This window comes from the organism of the source record quoted next, unplaced genomic scaffold (genome assembly GCF_019419815.1).
Source record: "Pyrus x bretschneideri cultivar Hongxiangsu unplaced genomic scaffold, Pyrus_bretschneideri_v1 Contig16, whole genome shotgun sequence".
Classification (NCBI taxonomy): Eukaryota; Viridiplantae; Streptophyta; class Magnoliopsida; order Rosales; family Rosaceae; genus Pyrus; species Pyrus x bretschneideri.
Window position 1 is genome coordinate 2,206,309 of NW_025999457.1, and position 19,593 is coordinate 2,225,901.

A 19,593-nucleotide genomic window follows, 5' to 3' on the forward strand; every position below is an offset into this window, starting at 1 on the left:
GCATTGTGGTATATTGTTAGGACATAACGATTTATGTGATGAATATTCGAGCATAGTGAAATAATGAACTGCGAATGGCTTGATCCCTATTTAAGGTACGTAGGCAGTCTAACGAGGATGTTAGATACAACCATAATGTCTACAAAGAATTATTGCGCAGTTGGATCTTAAGTTGTGTTTTGCCATTTCCCGGAGGCGGGGTATGTTAGAGATATGGGTATTTGGAGCCTTTTGGCCTAGCCCTCGGTTGGAGACGGTTTTCATGTCAAAACGGGGTATATTTTGGTTAGGTCGGTTGGAGATGGTCTTAGAAAACCTGTAAGGTTATTATAGTAGAAAATGTATTTAGATGTGATCCCAACCTGGATTACAAAGGAGGACAAAGATCCTCTCCGGATCCTTTTTGTGGGGATCCGGGGATCAATCAATCATGTATGTTCATCGTACATTGTGCACTCAATTTTCGTTAAGTACTATTTATATTCAATTTTAAATAAAAAATTTAAAGTAATTTCTAACCGCACGATGTACAATGAACAGACACGATTGATTGATCCTCCAAATCATCATAGAGAGAATCCGGACAGCATCCTATTCCCATAAAGGAATCATGCCATATGAGAGAGGCTATAACCTTTCTAATTGCAGCACACGGTTTCAATTGTTATAGATAATTATGCAAAGGAAAATCCAGAACCAGTGCAAAGGTACAACCCCAAAACTATGAACCCGTGGATAATCTTTCTAATTGCAGTGCTTCCTTCATAAGTACCAGTGGGGCAGAAATCGTCTTTGACCGGTCTAATGCTTGTCTCGACTCAATTTGAGATTTTTCTAATTCCGTTCAATTTTGTTATTCATATATTCAACTTTTGATCATTATACATAGCAATTTAACACTTTTATTCCAACAATCCGTGTCATGAAACTAACAGTCTTATAAGTAAAAAAATTGATCAACTATATATTATGTAAACTAACAGTCTTATAAGTAAAAAATTGATCAACTAAGTACTATGTAAAATAAAAACAAGATTAATACTTGCACCCCTACATTGGAGCCATGCACATACCATTCTTTGAGAATAATATATCTTCACCATATAATTTTTATAATTGGAACCATTTAATTTTTTAATCTTCATTAAAAGATCATCTCTACAAAACATACATTATTCGTAAAAAGTGAAATTTGTGCCTTCTCCTAATAAAAGAATGGAAGTTTTATCCAAACAGACGAAAGATAACCTAACGCTTTGACTTAATTACTTGGTTGGGTCGATGAACTAGCATTATGAAGTTCAATCAAATTGATTTTTGTTTAGATTAAAACATATATAATACAAGATATAACAACAAAAGTAACCATGATATAAACAAATTTATGACACGGCCAATTCTTCTTTTAAGGTTTGGCTACAATGGTACTTACCACTCAATGATATGAATTTTATGTAGATTTGACCTTTTGTTTTTTTTTTTCTTTTCAGATCATTTAGTGGTATGTACCGTGAAAGAAAAAACATATTTTTCTAAAGATTTTTCCTCTCTTTAAGGATCAATCCACAGTATCACGAGTGTACACCACCATACATGTGAAAAGTTGAACTTCTGCGTTTTGTCAAAAGGCCTATTAAAAAATTTGTGAAGTTTGAATGAACCACACTCTTTGATTATTTCCTTGAATAGAACCTATATATATGGGTTGAGTCCCAGTTGAGAATTTCCTCAGATAACACCATACTACTTGATCTAATTTCTCATATCTATCACTTTATTATGAGAGAGCAATCCTAGCCGTCCACCAAAGCAAGCATGGCTTGCGATATGCATGTGGCGTCAAGAGCATGAGTGTCCAACTTTGAGTAAATAGGAAGAACACATTTTTTATAATATAAGTATATTATTTCAATTTGACAAGTGATATGTATATGTCATGTCAATTAATAAGTTTATCAACCTTTTAGTTTTGCCCTACTTAGTACTTTACATTTGAACCTGTAAATATTGGGCGTCACATTTATAAATACCCTCCACCATGCAACCAACTCCCTCACACCATCACAACCCACATTACAACTTCTCATAACCAATCTGTTTTCCGTATAATCCCCCAAAACTCATCATGTCTGAAGAGAAGCACCACCACGGTCACCACCACCACCACCACAAGGATGAAGACAAACCCTCATACTACCCTCAGTCTGGCTATAGCGAGACCACCGTGGCATATGGCGCCACCACCACTCTTGAACCTGAAATTGATTACAAGAAAGAGGAGAAGCACCACAAGCATCTCGAGCACCTCGGGGAGGCCGGTGTTGTTGCTGCCGGCGCTTATGCCTTGGTATGTTTTGAGTTTTAATAGTGTAGTGCTATCTACACACTCATTTTTACCTCTCACACACCTTTCAATTTCCAACTGTCAGATCGAATAAACTTAGAAGATATGGACAATAATTAACAAAGTGTGTGTGAGAAGTAAAAGAGGTGTGTGAATAACACTACCCTTTTAGCCACCCACCTATATATATTTCTTAAAATTATTCATGATTTGATTATTTGATATATACTTCATTCATTATCACTTTACCATATTTTTGCAACTGAATGATCGCCGTCGACCTCCCGAACCTTCATTTTCTGTCAACTCCGTCCTTTGCGAGACGTTAGCTTTTGATCACGAAACACTAGATATATTAGCAGTACGTCATCGTTATCAATGGTACCATGTTAATTTTGTGGAACAAAACAATCAATGGACGGAATTGATGAACTAGTTATGTAAGATACGGAACCAAAAAGTCCACAGGTAAATGGTACAGTTATAAGCAGGAGAAGAAATGAGTAGAGTGATACTTACGTAATAGTTCATGTAGGGTTTTGATAAATAATCGTTTTTTATTTACCAACAACTTATATATAAGAACACAAGTCTAATCAAATGTGTGATAACTTATGTCATTTCTATATGATGCGGTGCAGCATGAGAAGCACAAGGCAAAGAAAGACCCAGAGCATGCCCACAAGCACAAGATAGAAGAAGAGATTGCTGCAGCAGCTGCAGTTGGTGCCGGTGGATTTGCCTTCCATGAGCATCATCAGAAGAAAGAGACAAAGAAAGAAGAGGAAGAGGCTTATGGAAAGAAGCATCACCACCTCTTCTAGATCAGTGTGGAACATCATCATCATCCATTTACATTTCATGCTTATTCTCAACAATATCGCTACAAAAGTTTGGTTAATTATGTTTCCCTTTTCAATAAAAAAAAAATATCAATGTTAAGAAGACTCGCCCAAAGTGAGGCTTTCACTTCTAAAAGAGTCTCCTTAACATCTCAAAACAAACAAAAATAAAAGTTTGTGTCGTTTTATTTAATATGTGTCATCTGGTTCTTTTTTAGCATGTCACGCATATATGTATGTTATTGTCATTGTTTATAGTAATATCATTTATTCGGTACTTATTTTGAATGGCCACATCTTATTTTGAATGATTTCTTATACCACATCAACATAATATTTTATATGTAGAGATTGGGGATCTATATTTTGTCAATACCAACTACGAAAAGTTGACTTAGCAAGTTTGTATCCAATAAGACGGAGGGTACGCGGGCATCTCACGCTGGTTTTTGAGTCGTGGGAGCATCATGGTCGTGCTATGTAATTGTCATTGACATCATCAATAACTAATTTAGATTTTCCTTAGGAAGTACCTATCATAACAATATTTATGTACCACATTTGATTCATACGATATTATACTTTAATCCAATTTTGAAGTAAAAAATATAGTTAATTTAGATTTTCTTTAGGATATATCTATCGTAACAATATTTATGTACCATATTTGATTCATACGATATTATACCTTAATCCAACTTTAAGAAAAAAATATTCAAACTCAGGTGTATAACTGTGGTTTTGCTACCCACATGTATATGTCTCATTAGATAGTGAATGTGCACACCTTTTTACATCTTAAGTATGGGCATATTAAAAACACAAAAATCAAATACAATATCTCAAATGTTAAAAGAAATGCGATGGTAAAAGTAAATTAAAGTCTTCACATAACGGTTAATTAATACTTTTGTCTACTTTTAGTAGAGTCTCAAGTTTTACTTTTTTCTTGGCCTCCTGCATGCTTCTCGATTCTCCTCTGCCCTTGACAAAGGTGCGGGCGGTGCGCGGATTCACGGTGTTGCAAGATCATTGTTTCGATCCTACTAAACATGCATGCATGGATCTATTGGAATAAGTTAATATTTAGGAGAAAAAGAATGTAAATATTTTGTAATTATTAGAATCATGTTTTAGGAAGGATATTATGTCCTTTATTTTTTTCTTGGAGAACAAAGATCGTATTTTATATATATATATATATATATATATATATATATATATATATTCAGAATATGAAATACATGGAAAATTAAGCCGTAAGTTTCTATTTGGCATCGGAGCCTAACTGTAACACTAAGACTCCCGCCATGCTGCTGCTGCCGTGAAAAAAAAAAAAAATACAGTAAGTATGTGGTTCTTCGCTTCATTCCTGCAGCAAGCCAAGGTTGCCGTGTGTGTATGTTGCTGCCAAGACTTCGTGTGCCGTGCTGTTGCTTTCGTAAAGGGAAACACACATCAAGTTTTTGTTTTTCTTTTTTTTTCCTGTTTTTCCCGCTGCATCCCTGCAGCAAAGTCAATTACTTGCTACGTGCTACTGTGTATTGGGTGCTGCCGTGATCAATGGCAAGTGATAAAGGGAGAGTTAGGACTGAAATTGGAGGGTAGGGCGCATGGCTCTACCCACGGTTCAGTTGTCAATCTGGTGGTTATTCAGAGTGATGCTTCAGCCGTATCAAGTACTGTAAAACTTAATGGATCAAACTATCCTCTTTGGTTCAAGGTGTTGGAGATGCATATCGCTAGACGTGGTAAGAAAGGGTTCGTGATAGGGAGCATCAAAGAGCCCAAGGAGGACAGTGCCGAGTATGAAGTTTGAGAAACGGGGAATGCAATTGTGAAAGGGTGGCTAATTAATTCCATGGATCCTACCATCATGGGATTTTTCATTCATCTTCGTACTACTAAAGAAGTATGGGAAGAAGTTGCTCGAACGCCATGCAACTATGATGGGAAGCAGTGGCATTGGGAACCAAGAAGGAGCTCTTCCCGTGACTATGGTGTTATGGCCACCTTCGAGTAGCCGGCCCTTTAATCCATCACCATTGGCCAATTCTCGGCCATTCACTTGGGAAAACAAGGATGATTTGAAGTGCACTTTTTGTGGGCAAATCCGTCATACAGAAGATACATGTTTTCAGAAACATGGAGTACCTGCGTGGTTCCTTGAATTGAAGAAAAAGTTACATGCCAAGGAATAAGCCGCTAATGGAGCAAATGGAAGTCGTGCATTCGTTGCCACTGCCACCAAGGATGCCATACTTACTGTGCCCCCCTCTAGTGATCCAAGTCAAAACTTGTTGACTAGGACCACTCCTAGTGAAACCCTGGCCACTCCAGGTACTATAGGGCGTGTTCTTTTAACCTTTGATGTGGAACATCATACAGGTTGGATTCTAGACTCGGCTGCAACCAATCATATGACTTTTGATCAGAATTTATTTACTAGCATGACAACAAGTTCACGGAAGTGTATTGCAACTGCTAACAAAACAACATCATCGGTTTTAGGGGCCAGCATTGTAAACCTCACACCGGCCCTTCCCCTTCATCACTGCCTACTTGTTCCCTCGTTGTCTCATAATTTTTTATCTATTCCTTAAGTTACTGAGCAATTAGATTATGTTGTACTTATGTATCCGATGTTTTGTTTGCTTCAAGATATTCAGACCAAGGAGATAATTGGGCGTGACACTAAGAAATAGGGGTTATTTTATATGGATGACTTCGTTTCTAGCAGAGCTAATGTAGTTCGAGCATCCCGTACCAATAATTTGCAAGAAGTTTGGTTATTGCATCATCGGTTAGGACATGCTTCGCTTGGTTATTTAAGGCGTATGTTGCCTAATTTATTTCATAAAATAAAAGAATCAGACTTACATTGTGAAGTGTGTATTCCTGCGAAAAGTCATCGCGCTTCGTTTCCTCCTAGTATGAATAAAAGATTATTTCCTTTTGATCTTATGCACTCTGATGTTTAGGGTCCCTCTCCCGTCAGTACTTTGTTTGGAATTAAATGGTTTCTTACCTTCGTTGATGATTGCACTTGTATGACTTGGATTTATGTGATGAAGAATAAAAGTGATGTTAATATGGTGTTTCGGTCTTTCTCTCAAATGGTTGCAACACAATATTCCTCTGTTATTAAGGTTTTCCACTCTGATAATAGAGGTAAGTATATTGGTTTCGAGTTGTCTGGCTTACTTCGGGATCAAGGAATTCTACATGAAACTACTTGTCCTCATACCCCACAACAAAATGGGGTTGCTGAGAGAAACAACCGTCATATCTTGGAAACTGCTCGTGCCTTGCTCATTGGTGCGTCCATACCTAAACGGTTTTGGCCTGAAACTATCACATATGCCGTATATGATTAACCGTATGCCATCCCAAGTTGTGAACTTTCGTACACCTCTTCAAGTGTTGACAGAATGTGTTCCCATCATATCAACCAATACTCTTACTCCTCGTGTATTTGGGTGTGTAGCCTATGTTCGTATTCACAAGATTCATCGTAGTAAGTTAGATCCATGTGCTTACTGGTGTGTTTTTCTAGGATTTTCTCCTCAACAGAAAGGGTATAAGTGTTACCACCCTAAAACTCGCCATATGTATGTAACCATGGATGTTACTTTTTCTGAATCCGAGTTCTTTTATGCTTCATTTCCATCACCTTTCGATCACCAGAAGGAGAATACTAGTGGTGATCTTGGGTGGTTGGAAATATGTAACTCAAGGGGAGCATTTGTTGAAAAAGAAAGCTATGAAAGCTCTCAACAAGGCACTACTGAGACTGAAGACTTAATTTTCCATGTATTCCATATTCTGAATATATATACATAATACAACCCTTGTTCTCCAATGAAACAATAAAGGACATAATATCCTTCCTAAAACATAACTCTAGTAATTACAAAATATTTGCATTCCTTTTCTCCTAAATATTGACTTATTCCAATACTCCCCCTCAAGTTGGAGCATAGATATTACTCATGCCCAACTTGACAAGCAAATCACCAAATTTTCTACTGCACATAGCATGGATAAGGATATGTACAAGTTGTTCTTCTGAGTTCACAAATGGTATTGACACAATCTTCTTCTCCAGCTTTTCTTTGATAAAATGTCTATCAGCCTCAACATGCTTAGTCATGTTATACTGGATTCTCGGCTATTTCTCTAGCAGACTTATTATGACAATACAACTTCATTGCCTCCTTCTATTTGGAACCAAGACTCCAAAGTAACTTTCGTAGCTAAAAAATCTCACACACACACCATGTGCCATACCCCTATACTTGGCCTCGGCAGAAGATCGTGATACCACATTCTGCTTCTTGCTTAGCCATGTAACCAAATTACCTCCAACAAATGTGAAATACCCAGACGTAGACCTCTTATCAGTCACATCACCAACCTAATCAACATCAGTAAATCCCTCAATCCTCATAGGCCCATGACATTCATACAAAATTCCTTTACCCGGGGCAGACTTCAAATACGCCAAGATTCTCATTACTAACACCATATGATCCACACTTGGTGAGTGCATAAACTGACTAACCACACTTACGACATAGGCAATATCCAGACGAGTGTGAGACAGATAAATTAGCATTCCCACTCGTCCTTGATATCTACCTATGTCAACTGGTTCCTGATTTGGATAAATTCCCAGATAATGTTTCTCTACGATAGAAGTGTCCACATGCTTACATCCCAACATGTATGTTTCCTTTAATAAATCCAGAACATATTTATGTTGAGACAAGAAAATACCTCTAGATGACTGAGCTGCTTCTACGCCAAGAAAATATTTCAAATCTCCCAAATTCTTTATCTCAAATTTCACTGCAAGATTTTGTTCTGGCTTCATCATCTCTTTCGAATCACCACCTGTTATTATCATGTCATCCACATAAATAATTAAGGCTGTAACTCTACCATTTCCCCGTTTCACAAATAATGTATGATTCGAGTGACTTTGATAATACCCAATCATCCTCATAACTTGAGTAAATCTACCAAACCATGCACGAGGTGATTGCTTAAGTCCGTAGAGTGACTTTTGCAACCTACATACTTCGGTTTTCCCTCAAGCATTGTACCCCAGAGGAAAATCTATATATACCTCTTCTTCCAAGTGCCCATGAAGAAAAACGTTTTTCACATCAAACTGCTTCAATGGCCAATTCAAATTTGCAACTAAAGAAATCAAAACTTGTACTGTATTCATCTTCACTACTGGAGAAAAAGTCTCCTGATAATCAACACCATAAGTTTGAGTATAACCCATTGCTACTAACCTCACTTTATACTTGTCTACCGATCTGTTTGCCTTGTATTTGATCGTAAAGACCCATCTACACCCAATTGGTTTCTTTCCTTCAAGTAGCTTCGTTACCTCCCATGTATCATTCTTATGTAGTGCCATCATTTTCTCATCCATTGCAGCAGCCCATTTAGGATCCTTCAAGGCCTCGGTATTAGTTGGAGTGGGGCTATGATATTTAAACTCTTCTTTTCTCATTGATACGATTGATATGGGACATTTCAACATGCTCCCTCACGTGGGACCCAATTAGTGGGTCACACATGGGAAATCCACACATCAACAACCACAACCATGTGTCTCCAAGGGGACTCACCCCATAGCGACAATACAATACAAGCCCACTTCCTGGCTTTGATTCCAAGTAGAATTATCAAGGAGACGGGCCATACGGCCCACTTCCAACAAAACTGATATTGTCCTCAACTGGGTATTTACCATCTATACAATCCGTTAGGTGTGGGGTTTTATCACAAAAGGCCTCGGTATTAGTTGAAGTGGGGTTATGATATTTAAACTCTTCTTTTCTCATTGATACGGTCGATGTGTGACATTTCAACAGGATCTAGTTAATCATAGTTTGCATGACCTTCTCTTATCTCTGCATACGAGAGTTAATGTTAAGAAGTTCTCTTTCTAAATCATTCTTTCTGAGGCACATTAAGTTCTTGAATAACTCAATCGAGGAACTTTAATTTCCTTAAGATCCATCCAGTCCTCCACAATAAGAGCCTAGGAGGTAGATCCTGATTGACAGCCTACTCTTCCACAATAGGATTTGAGTTTGGAAGAGAGGCTTGGTTTTCTTCCTACTGCTAAGCAAGAGGTTGGAGCTTTTCCCTACGTTGTTATTGCGGCAAGTGTATTCCATAATGACGTTTCTAAGAGTTAGAAATAACTGGTTGGTCCTAAAAGTTCCTGGACTCAGAATTGAGAGACTGATATGAATATAAATAGGTTCTCAATAAGAACAATAATTTCTGTGGAATAAATTTTACACAAGTTTGGAAGTACTCTTATGTACCCCTACAAACCAAGAGAGTAAGACAAAGGAGACCTTGTCACATTGATGTGGTGTGAGCCAAAGATCCTTTAATGCCTAAGTTAAATTTAATTGTAGGAAAATGAACCACAAGCTATGAGTTTCTGCCTAAAGAAACAATTACCTTCACAGGAAAGCGGACATGTCTTGATGTAGAGTTTGGATTGAGCTTAAGGTGATTCATTAGGGCACGTGTGCGCTACCTAAGTGGTTGGTTTGAACCCTAGGTTATCTCACCCTTTTAACCAACAACGGTTGACTATGAGAGGCGTGATAAGGGGCACCAATCAAAAGTCATGTTTAAAGATCACTGTTAACATCATCAGTGATCATGGACTATGTCTGTCCATGATTATATGAGGTCATTATCGCTTGAAGATCCATCTAGATCTTGCCTTGGGAGACCCTTGTGGGCTGATCTCATCTACGGTCACTTCTTGGCTTGTCGAATCTTCGTTGGCCCTCACTTGGCATGTTGATCCCACTAACTCTGTTAACGGAGGTGGTGCCTTAGTTTACATGAATCCATAAATGATGTATGGAGAGCAAGCTGGCCTGAGAGAGGTATCTCCTCTGTTTGGTGTGATTTATATGGAGATATTCCCTCTTGCATTTGATGTTGAACCCATGCGAAGATTAAGTGTAGGTGAAACTCAACAATTCTATTAACTAAAAGTATGCTTTAATACATATGGCGTCCCCTCTAGAGTTGATGAAATTTGATTACCACATTGATATAGCCAAAATATATATATATATATATATATATATCTAGAGTTTCAAACAAAAGAATATGTAGTCCAAAGGTATGTTTCCCATACACATTTCAAAAAGAAAAACAAAGAAATGTCGTTTTTCATAGTGCCCTTTAGAAGGATATCAACCCTATGACCCTATCTATTCACGTTGGAGAGAGAGAGAGAGAGAGAGAGAGAGGAATGGTGACCATCGACCAAGACTTGGACAGGCAACCATGCAAGTGGCAAAACCACGAGTGTCCCATTTTACGTATGAGCTTGTGGAAGAGCCAAAGCCTCCTGCAGACAATTATTTTTAGGATGCCCAACACTTACATAAGAACCCTCCACCGCCACCATGCACTCAGACAACATCACAAAACTCAGTCGCCACCTTTCCTCCTCATAACCTTCCTTCATTCTCGCATTTTCCTACAATTCCCAAAATACCCCTAACCAACTATGGTTGATCAAGAGCAGTGCAGCCGTGGCCTCTTGTCCAGCCAAAGGGATGAATAAGAAGACGAAAAAACCTCATCCTACTCTCAGTCTCAGTCTGGTTACGGTGCCCGGTCTGGTGGTGGCTACGGCGACTCCACTATTGGTTACTCTTCCCAAGCACGTACCAGGCCGCAGCGGCAGCGGCTACCGCGACAGCACTGATTACTCTGGTGAAGGCGCCTTACTGGTGGAGGCAGCTATGGAGAATGCAAAACTGATGATTACTCGGAAGAAGGACACGGAGCTGCGTACAACGAGACCACTGTTTACTCTAACAGAGGACGTTGTACTGGTGGATGTGGCTACGGCGGGGCCAGCAACGCTGATAGTTACTCGGAAGAAGGACACGGAGGTCGTGCTACCGAGACCATTGCTTTCTCTGGTGAAGGACGTCGTACTGGTGGCGGTGGCTACAGCGACAACACTGATTACTCTGGTAAAGGACGTCGTACTAGCGGCGGAGGTGGCTATGGTGGGGAAAGCACTGATGATTACTCGGAGGAAAGACACGGAGGGCGTCGCGGGTACAAAAAATCTGATGATGATGACTCGGAAGAAGGACACGGAGGGCGTGACAGAGGAGGGTATAGCAACAGGAGTGAAATGAGAAATTTTTTATTGTGACGGGAACACAGGTCATACACCATGTGTTTTTATATAAATGATAGAAAATTTTATTTTTTAAGTTATTAACTTTTTAATTTACATATCCTACCATTTGTATAATAATACGTGATATATCATCTCGTGTGCTAGTCATACTAAAAAATCTCTCGAGTAAAACAATGAGTCGAGTGACCATTGAGGAACTTAATTAGTTTGCTGCTGCTACGTACTGGCGCTTATGCCTTAGCCCTTGATACGTAACAATATCATTATGTCAACCCCTAATTATTTTCATGATTTTAATTAAGGAAAATTAATGAAAATGGTTTGAAACTTTGAGTTTTAACGATAAAGACAAAATAAAAGGTAAAGTGAATAGTATTAGGATTGACTTTTTAATGTAAAAGTGTGATTTTTCGTTAAAGTAAACAATAACATGGATTTTTCCTTAAAACTCCATTTTAATTAATTAGAACGTGCTTTTAAATTGTATGAGTTGGATATATTTTTACAATTAATTAGTACGCACGGTAAAGAGAAACGGGTTAAGAATAACCCTTATATTAAATTAATTATTCTGATGGTTAAGACTCTTCAACCCACTGCATTCAAGTTCTAACATTTCTCTCCCCTTAAATAATTTATAGTGGAAATGTTACGATATAAGCATCACCATATTTGTTAAAAAAAAAAAAAATTGGAGAGATTAAATTTTCTATAGCTAACAAATTATTTTAATAGATCAGTAATCTCAATGACTACATTATATACTTGAGGTCGTGAGGCCAAATCTCACCAAAATGTCATTGAATTAATTAATACATAGTTTTCTGCTGTCTGAAATTCATCAGGAGAATATAAGATAGTTTTATTTTATAATTGTTCATCTATTAGATATTGAAAAATAAAAAGTTTGACCTTTATTTATGCTCTCGTTTCTTGTTTCTGCTGCAGCATGAGAAGCACGAGGCAAAGAAAGAACAAAATTAAGTCAAAAGAGAAAAGAGGAAGAGACTCAAGGAAAGAAACATTTCTTCAAAATTTAAACCAAAATAATGTTCAATTAATTAAAAATTTCTTAATTCTGCATCATGTTTAATTCAACTATTTTGTATGGTTACGATCCAAAAAAATTTCATCTCTCAGAGTGAATTAATGCTTGTTGAGCGTTTAATTAATCGTGTTGGTGTTATCTGGTTTTGTTCAGCGCACCATGTATTTCATTGTTAATAAAAATATAGAATAGTTTACTTGGTGATAATTTGAACGACATTTCTTTCAAGTATATTTTTTCTTTATCGTATTGATGGAGGGGACAATAAATTCCAAAGAAATGTTGAGGAGATTCTTTTGAAAATAAAACTTTTTATGGACTCTTGGTTATCTCATGTTCTTGACACAATTCTCGTGCTAATATTATAAAATATTAGGCCAAAATGATGAGGTGAGGGAGAATCTATAGAGAGTCTGGCTTTGAGAAAGTCTCCTTAGCATTTCTCTAAATTCTACTAACCACATGAATTACACTGAAGACTTTTCTTTTTATTAGGTTTTTTTTTTTTTGGAAACTTTTTACTAGTTGTTTAGTCATGTGATCATCATGACTAAGGTATGTCTTCTCGTGCACCACTAGAGAATAAGAAAAAATGTACAATTTTGTTCCCAGATTTACAGTTCATTTATCGCATTTTGGATTTCAAAATTTATTTGTAATTTATTGAGTTATAATTTTATGGCGTTGAGAAAATGAAGTTGAAGGGTGATTTTGTCATTTTAATTATCACTTTCAGTTTTCAATTGAGTTTTTACTAATTAGATAGAGCTCGAGTCCATGAGCGCATAGGCTCAAGCCTCAAACAATGCCTAAGTTGGAGTTGGAATGAACAAGTTATTAACATTTTACAGTATTCAAATCATTTCGGCTTAGACCATCTCCAACCAAGGTCTGTGACACATCCCGAACGAGATCAGGGCGTGCTAGCTGTCACGTGAAAGTGACGTAGCCATGTGCACAGTGCGGAAGCTAATAAAGTAGTAACGTAAAAGTACGAATAAAGAAAAACTAGCATACAAGGTAACAGTAATAAGTGCTAGCGAAAGTGAGACACAAGTTCAGAGCAGAAAGCCTAAAGCAGTCCAACTAAAATGACGCTACAACAGTACACCCGAAGGTGGTCCCTACGCTAGTGATGGTCTGTCAGAAATGCCGGGAAAGCCCTCTGGAAACCCACCGAACCAACTGAACAACTAGAACCTAGAGGGGCGCAAAACAAAAGCGTGAGTGGGCAAAAACAAAGCTTTTCGAAAACCATTTAACAAAATAAGTTATAACCCCTCGCCGTAAAACCTGTATACTTCCCAGAAAATAAACATATGTACATATATATATATATATAAATATATCCATCATGCTTCAGGATATGCCATGCCAAATCTCACAATGAAATGCAAGTGCTCAGGTGAAAATCATATCAATATCATATAGTCTGGCAGCCGGAGTCACCTAACGTGACCTGTACGGCTGCATCTAGAGCTCAAATCTCAATCTCAATAACTAAACCTGCCCACGAGTCGGAACCACCTAAAGTGGTCTATACGACAGGCCTGGGTGTAATACATATAAACGCTCTAGTGCTACGATCACGTGAAGGCTGTGCGAATAATCGCGGGTCACCTACGAGTCGGAACCACCCTAAGTGGTCTATACGACAGGATTGTGCACCTAACTTGGATCCAAGCTGAGCGTGTGGTGCGGGAGGTGAACATCACGTGAAGGACTGTGCCCTACTCTGGACGGGAGCACTAACATCGGGGGTGCAGGTTATGAGCTCTCTAAAGATCTCGAATCACTACTGAATATAAACATGAATAACACTTACCTGTGCGTCCACAGCACCCAATATGGATATATATATATATATATGTATGCAACTAATAATGCGACTAACGGTGCATAAACAACAATAATATAATGCATGGCATATGGCAAATAACAATTCAAATCGATTTCTGGGAAAATATAAGTATATAGGTATATACAGAAAACCAAAAGCCCACTCACTGGTATGTGGAAGGGTCGTAGGCCCCCTGCCTCGAGTGACCACGCTCGTCCTCGGGATACGTCTCACCTATATGCGAAATAACTATAAAAACGTTAATTTTTAAAGCACAAAGCCAACCTTTGAAAATAACTTCTCATACAATGCTCAAATGGGCTGTATGAATACATCAACGGGATCTACTCAACCTCACGAACATCCCTATATTTTTAAAATAATTTTTCACTGCCACACGCGCCCCCACGCGTCGTCCAAGGCACGGCCACACGCCATTTTTCAACCAAATTTCACGATTTTGGTACCAAAATGAAGCCTAGAACTAGAGGAACACAACCATACAACTTTCAAGGGTTAAAAACCACGAAATCTCACCTGCAAAATCTATCCAATTCCGGCCAACTTCGAAACCAATGATCCCGACGTCCAATTCCTTCAAACAAACTACTCCGAGCTTCCTTGAGACCTCACCAAGCTATCTACAAGCTTCATTTTCCCTAAAACGTGAGAAATCACATGTACATGAATAGTACTTCAAATCGGATCTCGTTGAATCGACTGGAAATGGTATGGTTGGACTCGTACGAGCCTCACGAGCTCGAATATGGTCTTGGTTCCCTCGATCTGTGGAAGTTTAGTGTGCTTGTGTGTGTGTCCGTACGTTTTCGAAGAAAAAGGGAAGGAATGGGGCTCGGGACAGGTGCAGAGAAACAGGGAGAAAGGTTGTGGTGTGTGGGAAAGTGTGTGTGGCACCAAACATGCCAACAAAACCCCAAAACAAACAATAAACGTAACGAAATCAAACTAGGGGCAAAACTGTCTTTTCACACGTACGTTTTCGATATTTTCAGGACGGGCTGTCACACCTACCCACCTTATTAGAATTTCGTCCCGAAATTCAAAACAACCAAATAACAACCCCTAGTGACCAAAAGAACAATCTAGGATACAAATCCCTCATCCTATCTTCCGTTTCCCACGTAGCTTCCTCCACGGAATGATTCCTCCACAAAACTTTCACTAACCTCACTGTCTTGTTTCTCAAAACCTTTTCCTTCCAATCTAGTATCGTCACTGGTTCCTCATCATAAGTCAAGTCTGGATTAATCTCCAAGGGCTGTGGAGGTATCACATGAGACAGATCGGTAACATAATGTCGAAGCATGGACACGTGAAAAACGTTATGCACTCTAGCTGCATGCTGCCAGCCCTTTAGCCCTTTCAGATTTTGTAGGGCCCACAAACCTTCTGACCTAACCCTTGGTTGGAGATGGCCTAATTCTAGTCATGTGAGCCTAGTCCGGCTCTACCTACGCACTTCTGGGCATTCCAATCGTTTCGACCACTATGAGTACCACGTGTGTAAGGACACAAAAAAGACATGTTTGAATCACTGACTACTGCGTGAGAGTGTTTACATCAATTTGGAGAGCTGCACATAAACGTGGAAATGGATGCGGACTTGGTGAAATGGTTTGTAAGCATTAGTTAAGAAACGACGGCAACTCAAGGGAAAATCCATTGTAAGCAGATAGAAAAAAAAAATTTAATCAGCTCAGGGAAACTTGTTTAAAAATGTACAAAAACTTGAAGAGAGATTGGATAGAGGAAATTTGCAACTACGAAGTTTAGGATCCATTATCGTAGGAATTCAACGTGAAAAAGAGTGTCAACTGTAAACTACTTGACACACTTTTCCTCCTATTTTATCCAAGCTTAAGGCCAGCAACATAAGATAAACTTACCAGGCAGAGTTCACGTAGTAACTTCCAAAATTCCATTCAAATATTTCAACAGCTCCAGTTCACATTAGTCGAAGAACTACTCGGAAAATAACACACCACTTAAAATGTTCTATGCCCAGAAAATCCACCAAAATAAAGCAACACTTCACAGCTCCCATGCCTATAAACTCACTAAAATAAACACTACACGTTACGTTAGGCAGTACAAAGTATATAGTTGCCAACAAGTCATTGGTGGTCATTTCTTCAGTCGTTGCACAAATGAAATCAACATTGGAGAAATGTTAGTGTATGAAAGCTAAACTTGAAAATCTACTTCGAATTGTCCAATTTATGTTTGCACCAAATCTGAGTGAAATTTGGTAACAGAGTTCTGTGGCCACATAAACAAGAAACACATTCAGACCAGGAAAACACAAATCACAGAAATCGACAAAACAAACAATAAGGCAAGAGCCCTGCAGTGATTCCATACAGGAACCCGGAACCTAAGAACAGAGCCCAAACCTCAAAGAGAGGCCAAAATCATTTGCCTCGTAAAAGAACAATAACTAACAATTGAAAAACTATCTTCAATCATTTACTCATCAATGGAACAGGCTTTTAAAGAACATCAAAATCTGGCAAAGAAGAGAAGAACAATGAGCTAGATGTGCAAGACTACGAAACTGCGTTGATCTTGTCGAGTAAACCGGCCCTCTTGATAACTAAGCAATACTGACCAAGACTTAGGGTGCACTACAATGGAAATATAACCATACCCTAGCCAGAAACCCACATACATAGGCATTCCACATTTTATGCATTAAACTTTCATGACATAATAATACTGGTTGTGTTTATGTAGTTCAGCTCGAACCTAAAACATTTCAGTCATAAAACATACGAGAAACACTGAAATTGATTCAAAGTATGACCGGCTTCCAGCATACAATGACCTGTTTATAGCAATCATCTGAACTACGTTTTCCTAAACTTGAGTCATTAGTAACCTAAAATACACATATGAAGCCAAACTTTCCACAGGAATATTATTGAATTAGTTCTTTAACCAACTACTTTATCATAATAAACAACCATCTTCAAACATAGTAAGGTGACCTTCAAAAAGACTACATTAGCATCACAATACGAAATTCCAATTTTTTTAGGAAAAAAAACAACTAGGTCAAGCTCATTATTTCACCGAATACTTCTCCCTAGCCAAGTACTATACCCACTCAAGGATAACCTGCACTGTGGTTTAGATACGACGCTGCTTTGGGAGTCTACAACCATTGTGGGGCTTTCTGGTTGTATCTTCAATGTATACAATTGGACTGTGACCCACTCGGGAACTAGAGAAGCCCTCTTTCCAGCTCATGATAGCTTGCCTTTTCTTCTTAAAATAAGTAAACCCTTTCACCTTCATCACAACTGATTTTAAGCCGAAATTTCTTGACATGCGTCCAACGTGTTCTGCAGTTGCTTCAGCCGCATACTTCGCCAATTTAGGTCCTCCTTTCATATCTGGTATGGAACCAGCCGAGGCCCCAAGTTTCTTGTTGCCCTTCGAGTCCGTCACAGTAACAAAGGTATTGTTTTTCATCAGCTTTACGTGGACAATATCAGCATTTTGCTCTATATTATATCGAGGAAACTGAGAACCCCAAAAGTTGCTCCTTCCATCCTCCTCTACTACTCCCCTCACAAAGTTGATAGACCTGGAATTCCTCTCTTCATTCTCAGAAGCATTGAAACCATTTCGAAAATTTTCTTGGTGCCCTGTAAATCCCACAATATATTTTCAATCATTAGCAAGACATTACCACTAATGAAGAATTGATTTCCCTTCCCATCAAACATCATGACTCGCCATTTATCTTAGCAAACTAATTCCACAAGCAACCGTATTCAAAATGCGATTCAAAACCCAAAAAATTTAACTTAACATGTAATCAAATTCGTAGGCAACAAAAACAGGAACCCAACGTAATCAAATTCACTCAACAATGTAATCAAATTCATGGACGAAATAGAAAAGGAGGCAGGAACAAGAACTTGCCTGGCGGCATCCTAGAGTCGGAGAACGACCTTGAAGTGATGAGCTCGGCGCGGCCCGGGCATCGGGTTCTAGCTAGCCGCTGAATCAGAGAGGAAGACAGTCGAGAAAGAGAAGAATACATCGCAGGTATGATTTCCTGAGGAAATTAAACAAACACTTAATGGGTAATCTGAATAGAAATTAAATAGCATTTCCAATTCCCTCAGCTACTGGAGTGTGTGAAAGAGAAACAAGCCACCAGGCACCAACTACAAAGAGGAAATCGAACAAACCCCAAATCGGAAAATTTTGAAAGAAGAAAATCGAACCCATAAGAAATCCCAATCATTCAAACGAATTGAAACCCAATAAATTAAAAACCAACAAACCCTAAGGAGAAGCACAAAACCAACGCATGATAATATTCTCATTAAACCATCATCGATGTTCATATCCGATACCTACCCACTCAGAACTGAGAGAGAGAGAGAGAGAGAGAGAGAGAGAGAGATACCCAAGGGGGACCAGAGAGCGGGCTGGAGAGCAGGAACGAAGAGACGGAAGGGGCCAACCGAGTGCGAAGAACAACACTGCTGTAGACTGGGTGCCGAGACGAGTGCGTGCATTTCTTTCCGTCTTTAAGACCATGGTAGGGCAGCCAAATATTTTAACCCGAAAAATTTAGTTTTTAACCTAGAAATAATTTTTTTGCTCTAATCATTCTAACTTAAAATTTTAGCTCATGATTATTAAAGAATGAACTTAAGCTATTTGTTTTGTTAAATTAAATTTTTTTTAAAAAAAATAAATATGTAGACTATCGTAAATTAATTTTATGAACATTTTAATCCAAAAAAATTTAAATTCCGATAAATATTGGTTAAAGTCCACTCCGATTTCTAAGCTAAATTTTAGGAGGAATTTAGCCTTGGTTTAACATTTAGCATTTAGCCCAAATTTTCCACTTGGGTTGAAGTGGGTTTGAAGGGAAATTTTGGGGGGTAATTTGGCTTTTAACCCACCATTGGAGTTGGTCTAAAGATAGTTTATTTATTTACTTTCTAACCAACATCTTTTTCTTATTTACTTTTCAACCCCAAAACTTCAAATAATACTTTACTACTCAAAGATTTGTATGAGTTCATACTCAAAAAATTTCGTGTTCAAATCATAGAGATTTTTACTTATTAGAATCATTCATAATATCAATTTCAAATTCCATATATTCATAACTGTATAAAAAAAAATTCATTATACATAGAATGCATCCTTAATTAATTCAAATAGAAAATATTCAAACTAATCACAAGCTACTAGCTACAGCATGAAAAAGTAATTTTCCTATAGAAGCAAACTGCTCATACA

General features: G+C 38.2%; 2 protein-coding genes and 1 pseudogene across 2 annotated transcripts; 2 read left to right on the top strand and 1 right to left on the bottom strand.

Annotated features, from left to right (window-relative positions):
• Nucleotides 1–2,039: 2,039 nt before the first annotated feature.
• On the top strand, nt 2,040–3,474 carry LOC103965244 (abscisic stress-ripening protein 1-like). The gene is made up of 2 exons (XM_009378267.3): nt 2,040–2,347; nt 2,986–3,474. The coding sequence occupies exons 1-2, from the start codon at nt 2,126–2,128 to the stop codon at nt 3,166–3,168; spliced, it is 405 nt and encodes a 134-aa protein (XP_009376542.1). The 5' UTR covers nt 2,040–2,125; the 3' UTR covers nt 3,169–3,474.
• A 7,285-nt stretch (nt 3,475–10,759) lies between these two features.
• On the top strand, nt 10,760–11,422 carry LOC108868539 (annotated as a pseudogene).
• Nucleotides 11,423–17,211: 5,789 nt separating this feature from the next.
• On the bottom strand, nt 17,212–18,880 carry LOC103965243 (probable ribosomal protein S11, mitochondrial). Its single transcript, XM_009378265.3, has 3 exons — nt 18,743–18,880; nt 18,250–18,385; nt 17,212–17,969 (listed from the first exon to the last, which is right to left on the bottom strand). Exons 2-3 carry the CDS (start codon nt 18,368–18,370, stop codon nt 17,449–17,451), a joined length of 642 nt encoding a protein of 213 aa, XP_009376540.2. The 5' UTR covers nt 18,371–18,385; nt 18,743–18,880; the 3' UTR covers nt 17,212–17,448.
• Nucleotides 18,881–19,593: the final 713 nt, after the last annotated feature.